Here is a 21774-nt window from a genome sequence, read left to right as displayed (position 1 = left end):
TACAGCCAGTAGGTAGCATTGGGGCCAAATAGAGGAGTGACCCTTCACAACCAGCAGATAAAGATGTGGTGAAAACCCTGTTGGTGTTTTGCAGCAATGCGTAATGAGCATTATCGCCGCCCACAGGACTGGAATGAGATGGCAGCGCACAGAGTTATCTGCTCAACATTGTTTGATGCTTCAGTTTTGTTTATTTTTTTAATTCTGCGGTTATCATCCTCCATCTTTTCCAAGACAGGTATACTTCTGTGGTGGCATTACACAGACCCGCGCGCGCACACACCAAACATCTTGTTGAGATGTGCTGCTGAATGTGAGCCTTGTCAGTAGGCTGCTTTATATTGACACACACATACCAGAGCAGAGTTAGCTCAACTATGACCTCCACCTTACACAACACTCAACTAAATTGCACACATTCCCCCGACTTCCCCTCCCACCCCCAAGTCACCACTATCTTCAGCTGCTAAAAAGCTAAATAGTTTTAAAAAATACCAGAATGGATTCTTTGATGGATGCTTGCCAAACGGCTGTTTTGGGAATTGTTCCCCCAATAATACAGAGCAATCAAGTAAGGGTCAATCATTTTAGAAACTAATGCCAACATATCACTAGTTTGACCCCATCAGTGAAGGTGCGGCTGGCCCAATCGTCCATGATGGGGGGTGGGGTGAGGTACACCCCCCCCCCCTTCATATGTCATTTAAAACATTGCCTGCAGTTACTAAAGGCTTCATTACTTTTTCCATTCAGCGTCTTAAAAAGGGGACGTGTTCCAATTTGGAGTTTTTTTTGCTGTATATTTACTCTAGATGTCATGTCCAAATCCCCTTTACCCCGCCCCTTACGGGGGCCCCCCCCCCCAGGTCACAGCTGACTAAACGTTGTCATTGTGGAATGTGCCGACTATTATCCTACCATTCACCGTTGAGTGACATCTTTTTGTCACCCTCCTGTCCCAAAAAGCTGGAAGGAAAGTCTTATAATCGCATGCTAATTGCAGCTCAGTTCCTCCAGCCAATGAACACGACAAGCGTGTCAGGCACCATACCCGCATTCCAGGATGGAGATAAAAGGAAATTCAGGATTTTTTTTTTTTTTTTACACTGAGGCCTACAAAAGCAGACTAAAATAGACCACATCACCCAAATCCTCCAATAGACGAGAACCCAGTGAACCCCAAGAAAATGTCAACAAACACTGAGGGGACATTCCTGTGCCGCTTGGGGGCAATAACAGGTCATCTAGTGGTGACAAGCTTATATTGCAAACTAGAATTAAGAGAGTCACGCAACGTATACGGCAATAAACCATCATTCAATTTGCGTTTTCATTTTTGGCTTGGTCTCAAAAATGTGTTTGCATAGAATAATTCCTACAAAAACAATAGGGACCTCTTAGCAGTCGCTGCTCGAGCCCTTAAAAAAAAAAATATATATATATATATATAAAAAAACTTGCAGTAACGCCTTTTGTCAGTTACTGTATAAGCATGCACTCAAAGAATTACCTCAAACAGCAGCTCACTTCGTTAGACCATCCTAAGGATTAAAGTTAATAAAGACCATCTTTTAAGGACATGAGTCGAGTTAAACTTTCAACATCTCAGAACCTTTATTTGGAGGGCAATGAGGATTAAAATTAAATTAAAATATAAAATTTGGGTGGGCGGGTTGCGTCTTGACAAGAGGGGGGGAGCTTACAAAATGAAGAGTGGGGTAGTTTTGTGTGTGTGTGTATATAAAAAAATGAAATAAAATAAAGAGAATCGCAGTAGTTGTGGTGAAGCCCCTCGCCCCCACCAGAACAGTCCTCATGTGTCAATCAGTGCTGTCGTTCGGCTTGTTTTTCCTGTAACTTTCTTCTCTTCCTGCAGTGTTCAAACTTAACCCAAAAAAATAGTCCTTCAATATAATGCAGCTACCACATCATCAAGTTCTACTATTTCATATACAGTATATATCTATATTTATATAAATACATAAATATCTTACACGAGCAACCAATTTGGAGGCGGGAGGAGGAAGAGAACTATTATGAGGACATATGGAGGTGGGGGCGAGGCCAGGGCCTGTATGGTTGCTTGTCATTCCTTTTTGTTCCTTTTTAGCACACAAGGGATGGGCAGGGGTATGCGTTATTGGGGGTGTGGTGTTTTAGAAGCAATCCTCAGTTGCCCCAATAGGGGGAGCTGCCGTAACTGGACTTGCTGCCTTGGCTTTTCTGCTGCATGCTGCTTGACTGATTGCGCTGACCTGGACCGCCCTGGAAAGGTAGACAAAATACACCACTTCATGAGTCACTTTCTTCCTTAAGTGGTCCCAATTAAGTGTGTGTATGTGGGGGTGGGGCCTGAAGCCCACAACCATAGTTGATATATTTCTGCTAATAGTAGTTTTAAAAGACACCTGGTCCAAATTCAACACACAAGAAGCGTGAATGGGAGCAAACAAAAGCCATATATTGTAGTAGATGTATGTCCTGAAATAAAAGTCTCTGCTTGCTAAAGCTGCAAAAAATACCGGCATGTAAATAAAAACAATGATTTGCAAACCCTTTTAAACCTATATCAAATTTAATACACTACAAAGACAAGATAGTTAATGTTCTAACTGATGAAGATTGTGTTTCTTTTTTTTTTTTTTTTTATTTGATGCCTGAAACATGTTCCAAAAAAGCTTTCAATTGCAATATGTTTGTTTTTGTTTACAATTTCACATAAGGTCCCAAATTACATTGGAATTGGGATTTGTGCTACTTGGCATTACCTGTGTGTCCTGTGTGAGGTGGTGATGCAACAGCTGCGAATGGGGCTGCTGATGTGGGGGCAAAATGTGCAGGAAGGGGGCTGGCGCGTAGCCCGGTGCACCCCCGGGGTTCATGGGTCCTGCGCCACCCAGGGCCGAGGGTAGGCTGAAGGGCGGCGGCGTCCCCGTGTGGAAGCCCTGCTTGTCAAACGACTGGTTTCAAAAAGAAGACAAAAAAACAAAAACATTTAACAAAAGAGCTCCATTGTTGTGACACTGAATGTTCTCGTTTTGAAACAAACGTTCTGGGCCCCTTTTTTCCCATGCTATGAGTTGCACAGTAACAGATGTTGCTCTTTACATAGCTGACATGATTTTTTTTTTTGACAGCAATATAGGTATACAGTACTACAGTAACTCCCCGCATATTTGCATTTTTATCTTGTGGATCATATCCACAGCAATTCGCTCAAAAACTCAAGACAGTATTTGCCGTTTTCATAATCTTTCTAAAGTACAGAAAGCTGTCCCTAAATCCCAAAGAAGTATGTTTAAGTAATACATCGACTGATCAACAACTTTTATATGTAGAGGAGTGAAGTTTTGCTTGGGTTGTTAGTGTAAGTTACAAAGTCTTTGCCACATGTACCGGTACATGTACACGCGGCACCTATGGCGCACATTTGTTCCCCCCAAGACCAAATCACATGAAAGCCATTTATTTTCAGGGGGAATGCTGTAAAATTTGTTTTCAATGATGGGAGAGTTTTGGGTTCATCGTCCGTGGTATGTTTATACTCTAAACTTAAAGCGCCTATGTAGACATTTTTGCCACTAGTGGTGAGTTAATAGAATACAATGACCTAAGTTCGAAGCACGCGCACTACGGCGCCTCACACTTCACAAGCTTATCAACAATTACTACGCTCGCCAAGTTCTTCCTCAGGTATCCGTAGCAGAAAGATGGCGGCGAAACATGTCAGCCTTCTGTAAGGTGAGATGCGACCGATGTAATATAATTGGCGATTACCAGGTTATATAAATACTATGATTATATAAAAACATGCATGTCGATGTAATAGAACACTTTTTCTGCATATTAATAAAATAGCGGTTTTTAAACTGAACATTGAATTTTTTTCCAACCATCACGTATTCCCGTGCTATTTGTGTGGCATGGCCCTGCTGCAAATGCCGAAATACTGCAGAGAAAGTGAGAAGACGTGCAAAGGATATCTTAAATATCAGCTAAAGGTCTCCCGATTGCAGATTTTCACCTATTGCAGGTGGGTCTGGTAGGCATCCCCCGCAATAAATGGGTGTTCACTGTATTACTACCATATCCTTGAGAAAATGCTTGCTAAAAGTGAAGTAGTGAGAAGTCACCTGTGTTTTGCTGTAAATGGACGCACTCATGTCAGGTACGCCACTGCTGCCCGATCCAGACATTCCAGGTGCTGAGAGGAAAAGGGAAAGTGACACGTGTTACAAATGGGAACATCAGTGCCACACGTATGCATAGTCAATAAGTAAATAAGGTGTTGGGAGGGGTAGTTCGCAGGTAAAAGGTCAGCCAGTAGAAAGATGCGGATTAATGAAGTTGAGGAACTGCACAAGCAGGAAGCAGACTGCTTTACAGACGTGAATGGAGTGCAAACACACACACAGCATCCTCTTGCGTTTTTTTTAACCCCACTGACTTGATTTGTGTGTGTGTGTATGTGTGCGCGCTCGTGCATAGTTGGCGCATGTACCTTTCCCAGGGCCGCTGCCCGCCGACTTGGCGACTTGAGACTGGGCAGAGCCTCCGTACCCTCCCTTATTGTACTCCCCAGCGTGGGCTTGAGACAGGTCATCAAAGGCTGAAGGAGGAGGAGGAAGACGAAGTAAAGAAAAAGAAGGAGAGCAGATAGGATAGATGAGGTGGAGAGAAGGTGAAGAGGGCGGGGAGAAAGGCAGTAAGGTAACCTGACTACAATGGCAGCTGTGTCTATATTGAGGCGACCTCTGCAAAGGGGTGGTGACAGTAGGAGTGGCGGTGGCGGTGATGATGTGTTGGGGGCGTTTGCGCTATTCATGCAGTACAAGCCTAGCAGACACGCGCACAAAAAAAAAAAAAAAAAAAGAGAGAGGCCCAACTCCCAACAACCCACACACAGTGTGTACAATGTTAACCTTGCAAAATCCACAAAAGGCAAACAGACTAAAATCCGTCCAGTTGCCTTCCATTCAACTTCACTTAAACGCACCGAAATTGGTCATTCTTAACATTTGACCTACCTGCAGTAAATACACCCAAGTTGTGTTGCTTATGGTCATTTTTTTTAACAATAATAATAATAATAATAATAATAATAATAAAAGAGCCTAAACACCTTGGGCGACATCTTGTTCAAATAGTCCATCTTGGCGTCAGTCAACATGTGTTGAGTAATATTTTTTTACAATCAGTGTAAAAAGCAGTTGGGCACTATTAAGACAATATTTATAACGTGTACTAAAAAAGGGGCACTGTGTCAAATCCATCATAAAAAACATTTTTAACTGATGCAGCACATATCATGGTTGACCTCGATTATTTTCAAGTCAAATTGTCCAATTCATAAAACCAATGTCTGAGATAATTTTATAGTTAACCAGTATATTAAAGCTACTGAAAGTAGAATATTCCATTTCGAATCACTACTGCCACTTGCTGACGAAAAATGGAGCTGCACATACACACCCCACACATTACGTCACATCCGCAGACAGGGCACGGGAAATTCAAACCCGATTCCAGTCTGAAAACTATTGGCCGGAGGCTTGCAGGAGTACCCATTGTGAACAACTAAGGTGTTAATCTACTAATTAGAAGGCATTTCAGTCATAAATGGTCAAATGAAAAGCTTACTATAAAGTTATTTTTGGGGAAAAAGTTCCATATTGCAGCTTTAAGAAAGAACTAAACCTCAATAAAAAAGGTAAACTTTATCCAGTCAACCTTTTTATTCATACAGGAATAACAAAAACTGTGGCGCAATTGTAATGTCCCACAAGATATTGTTAGCTGTCCTACAAGTGTAAAAATTTAACAGTGCCTAATGTTAACAAAAAACTATTACCCGTTTACGCATTGACATATGGTCCTGAAAATGAAGACTTAATAATTTTTAGGAAAGGAGAATTGTGACTTTTCTCACAGATATTGCAATTGATTCAACTCACAATTTTCTTCAAATCAAGCTTCAGCGCAATATTCACTATGCAAAGTAAATATGACAAAGTATATCATACCATCAAAACTAAAACTATTATAATATAGCAAGGACTGTGAGGGAGGCAGTCTTTCGCATTTATTTAAATGCGAAAGGCAAACATTTCCTGTTAAAGGGGTCAGAAGTTTTCATGTAAATATGGCATTTATGTAATCAATTTAAAAATATAGTGATTAAAAAAAGAAAAAGAAAGAATGTGTAGATCTTTAACCTTGTGGTTCAAAATCATGCAAACAGTTATTGACCTTTTAAGCGCCTCGTCTTGGCTGACGTCAGCCATGAATTGACTAATTCACATCCGGTTTACAAGCGTGTTCATTATGTAGCTGTTTTATCTCAACATCTTTATTAATTGTAATACTAATTTGCTGTTCATAGCTGGTTGTTCTCCCGTTTTAGCCAAACTTCTGCAAAAAGTGTAATGTACATCTAAGCACTTATTGTAGTCTTTCGTGCCTCTACATTTCACATTAGTTGAGCAATTAGCATTAGGGTCTCTATTCTCTCGTTGCATGCTTGCTTGGGCTACTCACTGTCCACCTTTAATGATAGCACTACTTGTTAGAAGTATATCTTATTTTCCACAACAGAGGTGAGGATTAGTTACTTTAAGGAGATGATCCACACTGCGAAGCTCATAGCTGCTGCCCATAGACATTGTGCAGAGCAAGTTAGCTTAGTGCCTAGCATCGCGAGCAGCTGGTAAAGCAGGGACTCGGGGGAAGGACGACTGCGTTATGTGGATGCAATGTTTTGTTTTTTTAAACCAGCTGAGAACTGATTGGTTAGTGTGACCTGTCCATGAGTAGCATGGTAATTCTGATTGTGAGCTTGGTTGAGGATACAGCGCTTCAAAAATCTGCAGCTTTGCCGATCACGAAACCTCGTCTGAGATGACGAAGTTTAGTACAAGTTTGTCCTGTGTTGTGCGTCTTACCTGTGCCATATGCATGCTGTCCATAGGTGGGCTGATGCTGTTGGTGGTATTGATTGGAAGGGTTGGCCAGGCCGATGGTGGCTTGCTTGGCCGAAGTCGGAGGCACAAAGACAGTGGGGCCGTATTGGAAGGCTGAAGGGACGCCAGGCATGCCCGCATAATACGGCAGACCTAACACACAAACAAAATATGGCTTAGTAAACAACCAAAAACAATGTTGATTATGAAGCATGTCAGCTATATGTACCAGTGTATCCATAGCCAGGTGGTAGCGGGGGGTTGAGAAAGGCCTGGTTCTGGTTCTGTTGACCTTGGCTCTGGCCTTGCCCCTGCGTACCGGCCTGCGGCGCCTGCTGGGCCTGCGACTGAACACATCCTGTAGACAGGCTGGTGGGCGGAGCTGGGGACGAAGAGTCATTCCTGCCAAACTTCGTCGCCTCACCTGGACGAGTGGAGAGCACAATACTTCGTTGAGCTAGTTAAGCCCCATTTGCAAACTGTGGGTACATTTACACAGCGAGCAAAGGTGAAAGACTCCCCTATGTAACTTCAAGGCATTACTGGTGTACTATTTGGACAATTTTATTGAGGTGTATTACATTTATCTCAGGAGATATTTCCCAGCCAGACCCATCGCGAAATGCTAACAATACAGACACCATTGTTGTACCGTTCTGCCAGCATTCCATAAACATCTGTAGCTGTGGCTCTATTTTTTCCCCACATTCAAGGACATTGCATTAAGTATACTGCTAAAACAAATGATTACTTCAAAAAAAAAATACAAGAATGAAGAACCTTGAGGGAACACTAGTTGCTGTTGCCAGGATGCTACCACATAGTGCCAAGCGCCGTCTTATAGAACGTCATCCAGACTGACTCAGACAAAACCCACCACCACTTACCCGAATAAGGATTGTTGGCCAGGCCGTCTCTTCCGGGTATAGTTGCCGTAGTACCAGGGAATGCTACACCATAGTAGTCCTGCATAGATGGAGAGGCACTGGCAACTCAATACAATTGTCAGCATGCAATAGAACCTTTAAATGATCATATGCGCCCTCTAATGAGACTCACAATAGGAAGGCGAGACTGCAACATCTGCAGGTCTTCGTAACCATAGATCTGCTATTGGGATTAACATACATGACAGGATCAACACATTTGTCTCATTATTATACATCTGTATTTGATTTATGTACTGTATTTATACCGGGTAGGCAGGAAGCAAGCCACCAGGGCCCATGATGTACTGACTGGCCAGGAGAGGGGGTACTCCTTGGGCCAAGTTGGGGGGAGTTTTACCTGGAGGGGAGAAAATGCTGTCAAATCAAAATCACATTGAGTTTCAAACCATTATATTTACATATTTTTAAATGAAGGTTAACACGACAGTTTTCCTCAAATAAACGCCCAATTTTTTTCCACGTATCAGAAAAGGGGTAGTAACTAGTTATCCGGATTCATGGACATTATTGTTCAACAATCTTCAACTACAGAGATCATTTGAACACTGTTGCAAGCCAAAATAGTGGCACCTAAAGCCCACAACAGCCCGTAAGATGAATTAGTGTGGCGTTTAAGCATGCGACTCAAGTTCACTGGGTAACATAATGCTGACCCTTACATTAAGCAGAGATGGCATCGCAACATGGCCACTCCACAATAATGTATGTTTCAAGTATTGATATTTGTTCTGCCCATTCTATCTTAGTTCTTCACATCTCTCCATAATAGTCCGTTTTCCAGCCAGGTTTAATGGTCACCTAACAGATGACTCCTCGCAACTGTGGTTGACTAAACTGTCTCCATTTAGTAATGTGCATTTGTGCGGCTCACTATTCATCAAGTCACCCGTCTGCGTTTTTTTTGTGTTCTTTTTTTTCCTTTCTCCAAACGCCCTTAGCTACCACCAAAACCCCGTCTAAATATTGAAGCAAAGTAAGTACGGCGAACCCCGATATTGAGGTAGATATATACTAACCCCACCCCACCCCACCACCAAGAGGTAAAAATGCATGATAGAGAGCATACAGATTTTTTTCTTTTCGTTTTCGGACTCACATGCGCTTTAAACACATTCAAAATTAGCAGTTTAAACAATATAAACGACTGTACGCAGTATAATGCTTGTACATGCGTCAGAGAAGTGTATTGAAGTGTTACATCTTGACGAAGATAAGTTTAGCATGTTGAGGAGCTAAGGTTAGCCGCCTTGGTTATTAGTGGAAGTTACAGAGAGTGTTCACTGCATGTTCATGTACAGGCAAAAAGATTTTTTCAAAATAACATATCTGTAAGGCTGTTAACCTGAAGGGAAATGTAATACGAGTTTGAAATAAGTGTTTCGGGATCAGTTTTTTTTCATAAACATTTTCAGGAAGGCATAAATTCCTCGCAGTTCGTTGCTATTGGTGGCAGGACTCAGTCCCTACTGTACTGTTCCAAGAATAACAGTACAACAAGTACAACTATGCAGCTGCCCCCTTTTCTGAAGAATAAAACATGCGATAGAAGGCATGCGTTTCACTTCTAGTCAGCAGTTCAGTTTTTTGGCGTGCTTACCAGCGGTGGTGCTGAGTAGCGGCGCGCTGCGGCTATTTGCAGCTGAAAGAGAACCATTTGTGCCGTTCTGGGTCAGACCTGGCGCTCCGGTCTGGTGTGTAGCACTGTTAATGTTCGAACTGGTGACAGACAGTGGGGCTGAAGAAGTTGCATTGTGGGGCTGGCTGGACGGCGCAGAGAAGGCGTGGAGATTGCCACTAACGCTCTCCTCATTACTTGTCTAAGGAAAACAAGGTCAAAGAAAGAATGAGGCTAAGTCTTCTATAAATTATTTTCTCTTTTAAATCAGTGGGAGGACATCCACACTTACTGGCAGAGATGAGCTTGTGGTGTGGGTCAGTCCAGATGAATGAGAACTGCTCACGTGGCTGGAATGCAAATAACACATTCAAATTTCCCAGCTTTTCATTTGAAATTCTTGTCTAGTAACCTGGGATCATCAATACTTTAGCTCATAGCGAGCATTAAAACCACAACAGAAGGTGAAGGCAAAGAGGTGATGATAACCATAGAATTTTAACATATGTTTTGGGGTTATGAATGATGCTCAAAGTATAGCGCAGCGGTGTAAGAATACTCCACACAGCAGCCTTATTAAATATTGTTCGATTGTTTTTTTTATATTCCAGTCCATTGTAAACTGAGGACTCCCTGTTTTTCCCCACTTGAATAACTGTCTAAGGCGTTCACACTGCAGGCAAATGTGACCCAGATCGGATTTTTTTGCCCAAATGAGACCTGTATCTGACTTTTTTTTTTTTAGGGATGCACAATAATATCGGTGGCCGATAATTATAGGCAATTATCGACAAATTTTACATCAAACTGACAAACCAGATAATAAAAAAATGTGCCGATACCTGTTGAGTGAAGGAATGGGCACTGTGTGGGTGGTGGTAGCTGCGGGAGAAGGAGCGTGGTGGGCGGGGCCGCTGTCACTCATTATAGGAGACTCAGTTTTCACAGTTCTCTGTGATGGTGCGGCTAAAATTAAAATAAAAAATACATTTGAGATTTTGATCGTGTGAATTTGACAGCAGTTTGTCACAAACTTACCATCCTGTGTGCTTTGCGCCTTCATGCCACAGTAACCATTCTATTAGAAAAAGAATAAATTTAAGAAAGAAAAAAAAACACACTCAAGGATGCATTTTTGAAAGCTGTCGGCCATTAACATGGGGGGGGGGGGGATCTCACAAAAATGTCAAAAGGTACATTTAGAATAATTGCTACACAAGTTAATTGCAACTGCTGCCATGCCACTGCTCCAGGATTACCGTGAGGGGGGCTACAGAAGGTGGGCTCTCTTTACTCTGAGAGAAAGCCAGGTGGGGAGGCAGTGATCTGGGTCCGCCACTCTCCACACGTTTTCCAGGGGCCGATGCTGTGGAGGAGGGTGGGACAGCCACGCCGGGTAGGCCCAGGGAAGGGGAGGCCGTTGCGCTGGGTAAGCCCAAGGATGGAGAGGGGAAGACAGAATCTGGCATGGTGGGTATGTTGCTCATGTGTTCACTGTTAGGAAAACAAAGAGGGAATATTTCTCAATAAAAAGGTAGATATTTAAAAAGTCCACATACATGCAGTTACGTCACACTCGCCTCATAGATGCGGGTTTGGAAAACAAACTCTGCGGTTGCTGTGCCGGCGTGGCAGTAACGGGGACAGACATTGCCGTCAGTGCTGGAGGTGCCAACGGTGCTTGCTCCCGGGTTGACTCCTTTGGGACTACGTCAATGGCGCCCGCCTCTGAACCAAAGTCCAGCGCGCCGAACTGGACGTTAAAACCAGAGAAGTCAGACGAGCCCGGCATCTCCACTGCTGACGAGGGAATCTGAGGATAAGGAAGAAGTCTAGTGTTAATATACATTTAAGTTACAAGTTAAATTGAACATATGCCGTAGCAAGATTGCCATAGACCTTGATGCATTTTAGTGGCGACAACATAAATTAGAAATGTTTTGTAGTCTCTAGATGCTTTGTGGAGTTTGACACTTCTTTACTCACAACTGATACCTCTGGCCTAAAGCGTAACTACAGCCTCTGTGTCAAGCTCGTGCTCGAATATCTTTTTTTTTTCCTTCTCTCTACGAGTCTGAGATGGAGTTTAGGCTATGCTCAAAGCCAGCCTCTAGTTAGTTTTTTCCAGTTTTCAAACAGGGATCACTCTTTTAGTAAATTACTTGTACAAAGGCTACTCATTTTTTGACAAGCATTCCATTCCTACAGCAACAAGGTAATCCAAATTTGAAAATTGGATCGCACCATAGTCTATCGCTAACCTATTCTAAAGGAGTAGTAAAGTCCTAATTAGAGTAGATAAAACAGATGATCACAAATATCCATATTCAAATGTATCAAGATCCAATGCAAACAAAAAAGCAAACCATTATGACACTAGTCGAAGACAACCATAGCATTTATATTGGGGCACCTTGGATGGGGGCGGAACTCTACGCTTCTGTGTCTTGAGCTGTCGCATGGGAGGTTCTGTGATAGGAGAGTCCCCGCCGGGCAGCTTCATTCCTGGAGAGACTCCATCTCTTACAGGCAGGACTGACGACTCGTGACCTTAAGTATATAGAAGAGGGGGGAAGGTGGAAAAATCTAACCAACTGCAATTTTTCCAACATACTGTGATTATGATTTGTTTCAGTAAGTTGTTTTCACTATTTGGGGAGGGTGGGGCTTAAAAATATAAACTGCAGCTTTGACCATCACAAAATCATGCTGAGATCACAACTTGACTCCCAAAACGATAAATCGTTCAGCCCTAGTGGGTAGAACAGAAGAGTGTGTAGAGGACAGACAATTATACCTGGTGGTGTGGGCACTTGTGGGCCATGTGAATGGGACAGAACAAGAGGCTCCGTGGTGGGAAGGATGGAAGATTGTTGGTGCCTGTGTGCTAGCTGGCTGAGCACCGCGGAGGGTTCTGGTTGAATCTTCATTTCCACTACGGCAAAAATGAAAAATTTTAAAAAGGAGATATGCATGGTAACCCCAACCCTACACATCCATAATCTGTCAAAAATCAGAATGGCTGGTTTAGACATTCGGGGAGACGGGCAGTCCAAATATTTACTTGGTTGCGTAATTCCACACATTAAGAGTGGGAGAGCACTACAGACAACTATTTGTATACAAGTTATTAAATATTTGAACATTTTACATAACATCCCCATTAAAGAGAAAATAAACGACTTTGTTTACTAACTTACTGTGTAGGCCTGTTATAGGTGCGTTGTCCAATCTCTGAGGTTTAATTTCAACAGAGGGCGAGGGAGCAGCTGCAGGGCTCGGTACCGCGGGCGGTACCACATCTTTGGAAACACTACCGGTGATGGTCGCGGGAGCGGCCGGGATTTGACTCGCTCTCTGACCAAGCCGAGGCCCGTTGAGCTGATCTGCTGTCCTGGTATCCAGTACGGGTGCCGGCTTGGGTGTGCTCAGAGACCCAAAACCAGGGCCTGAAGACTGAAAAAAAAGAAAGAAGATAAAATGTAAATTGGTACGGTGCCGTGTTTGAGAAATGTTGCAATGTTGGAAGGACATTTTGAGCATTTACCATATTAAAATGTTTTATAAACATCATTGAGCTGAGAATAAACGCACACCTACTTTTGGCCCACAACCGTGTACATAAAAAAAAAAAATATATATATATATATATTTTTTTTTTTTAAATCGACAACTATGGCACGCAGCAGTGCTGGTTAGCTGATGGCATGCTCATATGTACCAGTGCAGCGTGCGCGTAGGTGGTGCTAGCAGAGGCAGCGTGGGCGTAGCTGTGCGTGGCCGTGCGCCCATTATGGTGAGAGTTGGTGAAGACCAAGCTTTGGCCCAGATCCTCCGCGGAGGGCCCGTCGACCAGGTCTGACTCCACAGACACTCCCTTTGGAAGGAGGCCTGACAGGTCCACACTGGGGGGAAATAAATGTGTGTGTGGGGGGGATTATTATTCAAATGAAACAATGTTCTAAATGGTGTATATCAGTAAGGGGGCTCACTTGTTGTTTCCCGGAGTGGAAGAGGAAGTGAACACTTTGGTCTCAGATAACTGAGAAAGAGCAGATAAAAAAAAAAGTCAACTAAATTATGAAAAACCTCTAATCCAATCGTTCTCATGATCATGACCTGCCTACTCACGTCTTCATTCCAGTCTTCTGTAGTCCAATCTTCTGGGTTGCCTCCCCACGTTGCTGAAAAAAAGCAGAAGCTCTGTCTATGACGCAAAGCTGGAATAAATTCACTTATTAACAGCAACTGCCGCCTTCACAGACAGAAACTCAATTATTTTGGTATCAATTGTATGCACACGGGGATATGCACAGTCCATTCATGTACAGTGCAACTCAATCAAATGCTTATTTTCCCAGCACTGCATTACAAGTAGGTAAATTCAAGGTAGACAGATGTCACAAAAATGGCAGTAAAGGTATTTAGGTTAGTTCAGATTGCTGATTGAGTTATTCCCTTTACATTTCTTAAAATTTACATTTTCAAGCACTTTTTGATGCGGTATAAATCTAAAGGTGACATTTATACATTTTTTCCCACAATTTAAAAATACTTATTTTACAGTCTTTTACATTCTTTTGTAGTCAAAAACAGCAACACAGGTTGCCATCGGCTCATTGTTTTTGAGCCAGTGGCGCTGTTGGAAAATTTGCCAATTTCACTTTTCTGGTCAAATAAAAAAAAAAATTCACTACAAATTATGTCTTTGTTCAGCTATCTATGGCCATAAGTTATTGTGACAGGCAGAACAATTTAATGCATTTCCACAAGCCTCTGTAGCTTTCAATGAATGACCTCTGTTCAGGTCTTTCATGTTCCTTACTGGATGCTTCAGCAGTTTCGTTGGCATCGCCCTCCCAATTCTCGTGGCGACCGGCAGCATAGTCCGCAGGATTGAAGGTGCTGAGAGAGGAAGCGGGTAGACGTGACTAAATGGACAAAATTACCACTAATAAGCTAAATTTCAAGAATAGGTTCAGAAAGTTTTTTTTCCACATGGTTAGGATTGAGATATGTGCTTGTAATAAACATCACCACCTTTGTCAGCTTTCATACGTGCTTAGCACAAGATGTCCTTACCCCATAGCCTGGGAGAACCTTGTGCCGGCAGCTGCTCTTCCGCGACCCCGGACGCCTGCCCCTGAAAGCATACATAATGTACCATGAGAGGTTTTTAAACACAGATTTCAGAGCTGTTATTTGGGAAGTTGATTAACATATTCCAAAAACATGCATTAATGGTTGATTGAAGACTAACTTGTCTGTAGGTATGATTGTGAATGGTTGGTGACAGCCGTTTATATATGCACTGTGATTGACTAGTGACCAGCTCAGCGTGTATGTACCCCGCCTCGCACCAGTCAGCCAGAACAGGCTCCACCACACCCATGACCCGTAAGTGAGGACAAGGAGAATGAATGGATGGATGAAAGTATTTTATCAGTTTATCCAGAGTTAATTTCATTATTATTTTTTTTAGCAGCTTTCATAATTACAAATCCTTGTTGCCAAGCAGTGTTATACACCAATAAAGCCGCAAACGTGGAGCTAGGTTTTAAAAAGAGTCAGTGTTGTCAACTTATGTATTTTCCTGCTATATTTACTTTTCATACAATGGAATTTAGTTTTATTTTTTAAAGCAACGAGGGACTCATTCCTGCTGAGAAACATAAAATGGCTAGACATTTTCTTACACCGTTTTCATATGACAAGGAGCCCAAGTGAACTAGTGAGTGGTACAGAAAATCTATACATTGCAAACACCGATTTAGCCACATGTTGGAAACTTAACCTCACATGTGCTTGATATTTTGCAGAGGTTGCTTTGCCTCACCTGTAGGGACGTAACGATATCCAAACATCACAATACCATACCACGATATGAAGGTCACAATGCGATAATTATCACAATATTGTGGGGAGGTTGGAGATACAAAAAAAGGTCACAATATTGTTAAAAATAAATAAATAAAAGAAAGAAAAATAGCTCATACTCTATCTATCTATCTATCTATATATATATATATATATATATAGCTTTTGTACATTACAGCAATGCATATAAACAACCTACAATCTCTAATAACGCTTAATATTGAGGCACTTGCTAAAGCAAGCACACATTGAGTCCTCCACCTATTAACTCGCTTCACAAGCATATTGTGTTCCCCTTCATCCGCGCATTACCATGGATTTAAACATATAAGGGCCAAAACATGCCTTGTGAAAATTAAACTGCACAAAAAAAAACTAGCCACCAGAAAGTGCGAGAACTGCACAAATGGAAATCAACCTGACTTTCTTTTTTAACAGACGTGCTGCTTTTAATATTGTGACATGACAACGATGATATATTGTGGCAGTTTTAATATTGCAATATTGCAATTATCGTTACATCCCTACTCACCTGTACATACAGTAAGTGTGAGAGCGCTGGAGGGGTTTCAGTGTTACTCTTGAACAACAAAGAGCAGCCAAGCCATGTCATTTTACAGTTGATTTTATGATGTTAAATTATTTATTCTATTATTTCTGAGGAAGTTCATGCAAGTTAACGTATAGGACAAATTTTTTTTAAATCTTTTTGTTATCAGGAGAAATAAAGCAAATTGCGGGGTTGGGGGGTACAAAGCTTGGTTTAAATGTCAGCAAAAGAGTTGTGCTTTCAAAAAATAAAAAATAAAATAAAAAACTGCGTAACTACCAAACGATGACCATAAATTTACAGCAAACAAAGACATTTCACACACTTCTCCATACAGATTTAGGCAAGCTCTGGCTAGAAGGCGGCCAACGCAGCCCTGTTAGCAGTGCCCCCTTTTACTCTATGGGTGGCAGCTGCAAGACCTAAGCACTGCACAAATGTTGAGTGATGAAATATTTCACGGGTTTGCCGACACAAATAGATGGTGGTTGAGATGACACAATCCAGCTAAAGAAGAAAAGGCCGTTAAAGGTGGGATATTTCCATCATTTGACCACGTCTCAGTTATAAAAGACTTTCCTGCATTTTTTATGACTTTTGTGTATAACGACATGAAATAGGAGGACAACTCTGCAATTTTTCACCTTCAGAGTCAGTCTCAGGTCTGTAACCGAGACAAAGCATCACAGAAGTGTGAAGTCGTCTCATCTGTCCAGTAACTTTGTATGTCACGCCAGACATTTAAAACAGTAAGTATCCCGCTTATTGTCCACGTCACTGTTCTGTATAAACAGCACCAAATGCAGAAGTCAAAGTTGACATGGTCATTTCCCACCTTGAAGTATCAGAGCAGTATCAGAAAGACTGGATGGCTACCTTATGTTGGGAAATGGCAGAAAGGCGGAATAACACCTGACAACTCACTTCTCTCACCCTGTTTGGATGCCATGACGTGCTGTAAAAGCACCTAAAGCTGCAACAGAATGCCAAGCAGGGATGTGCGTAAAAGTCATGTGCAGACAATTTACTGTTTTTGTTACACTAATTGGAAGTCCCTGGTGAGTCTGCAAATTAATAGCATCACGTAATGATGCAAAGGTTCCCCTTGATTTACGGCACAAACCAAAAAGTCTCAACATCAGTTATGCTTTGGTTCAGACTGAAATATCGCATTGCCCCACGTGTCTCATGTGCATTTGTTAGTACGAGAACAACAGGGGTGATGCTTCGAGCAAGTTTGAATATCGGCAGTCAATCTGGTGGCCAGTGCCTCAACTACTGGCTTGTACCAGTTCGCACAAACTACATCGATTTTGAAATTGCACCGCCGGAAATGCTCAACTCGCATTTGGTCTGACCACAGTACTAGAATGTTGGTTACCTCTGCCTCGTCCTCTGCGTCCACGGTCTCCGCCCCTCTCTCCAGGCACCACCTCAAAGCCATTCTCCTCGGCACGACCTGGAAGCCAACAGTTCAATGGTACGGGATGAGCAAGATGTCCACCCCACCCTCCAAAACACCATCGTGGACACGCACAATATAGTAAGACGACCAGACATCAAGTTCTACTGGACAAGCCAAGTCTCTGCATTACATACTGTTTTTCGTGCAAAAATACAACATTGAAACTTCACGTTTTGGTAAGTGCTGTTTGGTTCGAAGGGCTTAGCACAAAATAAAATAAAATTGTGTGCCTCGTACTGTTGTTTATGTGTGGGAAAACGGCATCTATGAGTATGTGTAAAATCATCACAGTTACAAGTTGTTTTTTTTTTTTTACATTCTTTGATACTGCTTTTTTGGGTAGCAACAGAGGTCCAAAACAGTTAACTTGCTGGTCTGTGTGAACAGTGGCATCTATGAACACTCCTCCACATATTAAAGTTAAACACATTCAAACTTGTAGACAAACTCACCAACTATCATTAAAATAAGTGTTTGACTCCATCGCTGGCTTTTACCTTCGCGGCCTCTGCTGATTCCGCGGCCTCTCCTGTTGGCGCCCCCTCGCCCGCGACTAGCCTCCCGTTCGCCTCCCTTCTTCTCGCGGCTCTCCTTTACCTCCGAGGCACCTCCCTCTTTCCCAAGGCTCCGCTTCTTCCCAACAGTCTCCCAGGAGTTCTGATCACACATGCAAAAAATAAATAAAATAAATCCAACTATGTGTGAGGCAAACAAGTAAAAAGACGACAACTAAACAGGATACGGACTCTCACTGTGTCAGAGGTGCTCTCCAGTAGGAAATTGATGGCTCTGTTGACATCCTCGTTGCAGTCGTGAAGGGCGACCATGCACTCGTCTTGAGTTTTGCCAGTGACCTCAATCAGCTGTGCATGCGGAAAGTATTTTGTGTCATCAATAAAACTCCATGCAATAAAGCAAACAACCAATAGAAACAACACCTGTTTGACTTTGTCCTCAAAGACTGCGTCATTTTTGTCGTAGATCACCTGAGCCAAACGGATCTGCTCTGCTGTTGCCTGGTATGCACAAAGACTTCAGTGAGAAACAGCAACAAGCACCAATGCACAATATCAACTCAACTAACTATTCCAATACAAAAGATTAAACAAAATATGAAGAGACCAGCGGATCCACTTAAGTCAAACAATCCAAAATATGGAGTTACATGGGTCAAACAGTCGCAACGTGGCGCCAACTACTGGACTTAATTTTCATTTAGTTATAAATATCGGAAATGTTTAACACATTCAGTCTTAGGGATGTGCAATTAATCGAAAGTCAACAACAATTAATTATTACAAAAAAGTTTTAAGTGAACACACTTTCTAGCGCTACTGAATGATAAACCGTCTTTTACTTTTGATTGGTAGAGTATTTTGATTCATCACAAAGATAAAGAGTCCGCTCTCATGGTGGAATAAAGAAATCAGATAACATCAACCACGGAAAAGATGAAATTCCAAGCATTTGGACAATTTAAAAAAAGAAAAGGGTATCCAAATGATGAATCAATTATAAAAAAAACAATTGGCGATTAAATTGATAATCAGTTAATTGTCGATTGTTAATGATTACTTTTGTATTAAATTAAATGTACTTTTTCTAAGTTTATTATGACAGTTACTGTTAAAATTTCAGAAAAAAATTATTGTTTTCCAAAATAAAAGCAGGTGCCTGTAAAGCCTTATTTTGATTAAACAAAAGATAAGCATTCTGCTTTCCCGAAGGACTACAGAAATAACAGCATTTTTATTGTTGAGAGGATGAAAACAGGAACTGAGCAATTTTGCACTATTTTTCTTGCACAAGAATACTATGGATGACTTGTCAATATTTACGCGTTTTTGTGTTTGCCATGTTTGTTATTTTGATATATGTTATTTGCAAAGACAAATAAATATTGAATCGAGTTACACATAATGGCTGTACACCAGACCAAGGAAAATTCACTCACACTACATACATACAGTAATTAAACTTAAAACATTTCCTTCACATTCACTTTTAGTATTGTTTTTATACAATAGAGTGCTACTTTTCTTAAAAACATAACATTTGTGTTTTTTGGGGAGCCAGAACGTTTTAACGGCATTTCGATCATATTTGACAAAAGAGTAATAGAGTTACAAGCTTGGTCATGAAACTTGTGAGTCAAAGTACTACTGCATTTTGATTTATTTTAAGTCAAACTAACCATTTCCCATCTGCCCAAAATGCATACAGCAACCACCCACCTGTATGTGTTTCTGTGGCTGTGTGGTTTGTGTGGTGGTGGTTGTGGGCAGCGTTCTGTCCCGAGTCCCTCGGGTTTGATTGCTGACCAAAGAAGTCATCATATACAGTATATACAAAACAATGTATGTACAAAATAGAAAAAATCTGGAAACAGAAAGAGACAAAGGAAAAATCATCAGCCTCCTGGAAAACACAGCAACAAGATTAAAATAATGACAAGTCAAAAGCACAGTACATCATTACAATTAAATTAACAAATTTTTGTTTTATGTATCAGTATTACAGAAAACATCAACCAGGAGTAACAAAAACAGCTCGAAGCTTGGCTCGATTTTCAAAATTATTGGTGCGTTGTACTCAGGATGAAATGGCTATTCCAACCAGACCCCGGATTTTGACAGTCATTTTGGGAAATTCTTGCTGTTTGGAGAACTGTAGAGCAATAAAGTGATCACTGACGCTAACGAAAACGTCAAAACTCATGTAAATATTTTTGTGGGAGTTAAAGTGTGTGAGAAAGGAGAAAAATATTTTCGCCTGTTGTAGGTGGATCTGGAACACCCATGATAAACTCGGGTTCACTGTATATACATACTAACAAGAGTCACTTTTACATATGTCCCCTAAAAGTAACTATGCAAGGGGACTGGTGGGTTGGAGTATACCATGTAAGTGTATAACTCCATCTGTCACCCACCTACCTCTTAGGGTTAAATATAGAACTCCAGAGGGGACAGTTGAGGTGTCATCTTACAAACACCCCCTCCACACTCTTACCCACACAAAAACACGACCACTGACCAGCAACTAAGCGCTTGCATAACACAAATAAATACATAAATTACATTTTAATTGGACGTGTATTAGCAGCGACGTATCGGGCATAAAGTTGACAAAATGGTCGCCTGGCAGGATGCATTCGACTTTAAACCAAGCACAAATTATGTCAGGAGACAGTTAGATACGGCATCATATTAACACTTATTTATTGTAGTATTCGGCTAATGTAGGTAAAGGAAGCTCGTTTATTAGCAAATTGGAGCCGCTTCGGGCTAATGCCAACGTTAGCTTAGCTTAGCATTTAGCTGCCACACCGTCTTTGTTTCGTGCGTGAGACTCTCACACGATACCCCGTCGATATCAAACTGCAGAGTAGCGATAAACACCACACTTTCGTCGATAAGAATCAAATTTTGCGCGAAGTAATACTTTTGGGAGGGAATTTAACAACAAAAAAAACCTTTTGAGAAAAGTGCGTCAAGAACTCGCTTATTGTCAACGCCGCGAGACTGGAGTCGATGGAAGCTAACACAAGCGGCGAGCTAACAAACGTGACCAAAGACAGTCCCTTCCACTTTTTAAACGTGGTTGAAACACCTCACATCGAATATGAAAGGTATTCATTGGAGATATGTTGAGAATAACACCTTAATATAACACATTTCGGGAGAATGCCCCAAACGGCCTGTTCGGTCAGAATAAAACATAGGCTTGGCTTACGTTTTATCTGGAGGGTAAATGACAGATAACACAATAGGTCTTCGGTCACGGTCGCTTCCCTCAAACTAAAGCTTGAAGCGCTAACACTATTACAAAAAAATAATAAATCTTCTCTCCGTGTCTTTTTCCTTACCTGCTAACACGCTCCGCACAGCCCAGCAGCAGCAGAAGTCACGTGACCCACGCGCGGCGTTCACCGTTGTGAAAAGCTCTTCCGGTTTTTTTCTCTATTTTGCTTTATTGGTCACAGTGCAAGTTAACACGAAGCAAGTGCTTCCCCCGCCAATCAGGCAGCAGCCGTGTGGATCACATGGTTCCACCGACAGACAAAAACAAAACATAAAAGAATCTGCGTGCAAGTAGCTTTATTTGATTTATAAAGTAAATATATCAATCAACTAACACATTTAAATATTTAAGTGTATTAATTATTTTTTATATGAAAAGTAGCGATATAAAAAAGATCAACAATTCACATTTAAATGTGTCACCTTATGTAAATGTACATTTAAATGGACTTTTCTGTCATTAGATTTGTCAGAAAAATCATCGTGTAAGGCCAAAATGATTCACTTACCCTTCTAAATAATTTAAATAAAGTATTACAATTACTTACCGACACA

At 41.5% G+C, this 21774-nt stretch overlaps 1 protein-coding gene across 3 annotated transcripts; it reads right to left on the bottom strand.

Annotated features, from left to right (window-relative positions):
- Positions 1 to 1589: 1589 nt before the first annotated feature.
- Positions 1590 to 21429, bottom strand: LOC144049013 (ubiquitin-associated protein 2-like). 3 transcript variants are annotated; one of them, XM_077561563.1, is made up of 29 exons: positions 21285 to 21429; positions 19651 to 19795; positions 18355 to 18432; positions 18163 to 18279; positions 17914 to 18073; positions 17333 to 17410; positions 14607 to 14667; positions 14350 to 14429; positions 13656 to 13708; positions 13517 to 13566; positions 13246 to 13429; positions 12725 to 12980; positions 12322 to 12459; positions 11938 to 12074; positions 11105 to 11337; positions 10784 to 11018; positions 10563 to 10602; positions 10367 to 10490; positions 9817 to 9874; positions 9507 to 9726; positions 8155 to 8246; positions 8019 to 8069; positions 7847 to 7925; positions 7189 to 7383; positions 6942 to 7112; positions 4502 to 4609; positions 4134 to 4204; positions 2769 to 2960; positions 1590 to 2265 (listed from the first exon to the last, which is right to left on the bottom strand). In XM_077561563.1, exons 2-29 carry the CDS (start codon positions 19750 to 19752, stop codon positions 2170 to 2172), a joined length of 3459 nt encoding a protein of 1152 aa, XP_077417689.1. In that variant the 5' UTR covers positions 19753 to 19795; positions 21285 to 21429; the 3' UTR covers positions 1590 to 2169. The 3 variants fall into 3 exon arrangements, with proteins under 3 accessions (XP_077417689.1, XP_077417690.1, XP_077417691.1); XM_077561564.1 differs by having other exon boundaries at positions 18169 to 18279; XM_077561565.1 differs by lacking the exon at positions 4502 to 4609.
- Between the last annotated feature and the right edge of the window lie 345 nt (positions 21430 to 21774).

Source organism: Vanacampus margaritifer, chromosome 3 (assembly GCF_051991255.1).
Source record: "Vanacampus margaritifer isolate UIUO_Vmar chromosome 3, RoL_Vmar_1.0, whole genome shotgun sequence".
NCBI classification, from domain to species: Eukaryota; Metazoa; Chordata; class Actinopteri; order Syngnathiformes; family Syngnathidae; genus Vanacampus; species Vanacampus margaritifer.
This window is presented reverse-complemented; position numbering and strand designations above follow the sequence as displayed.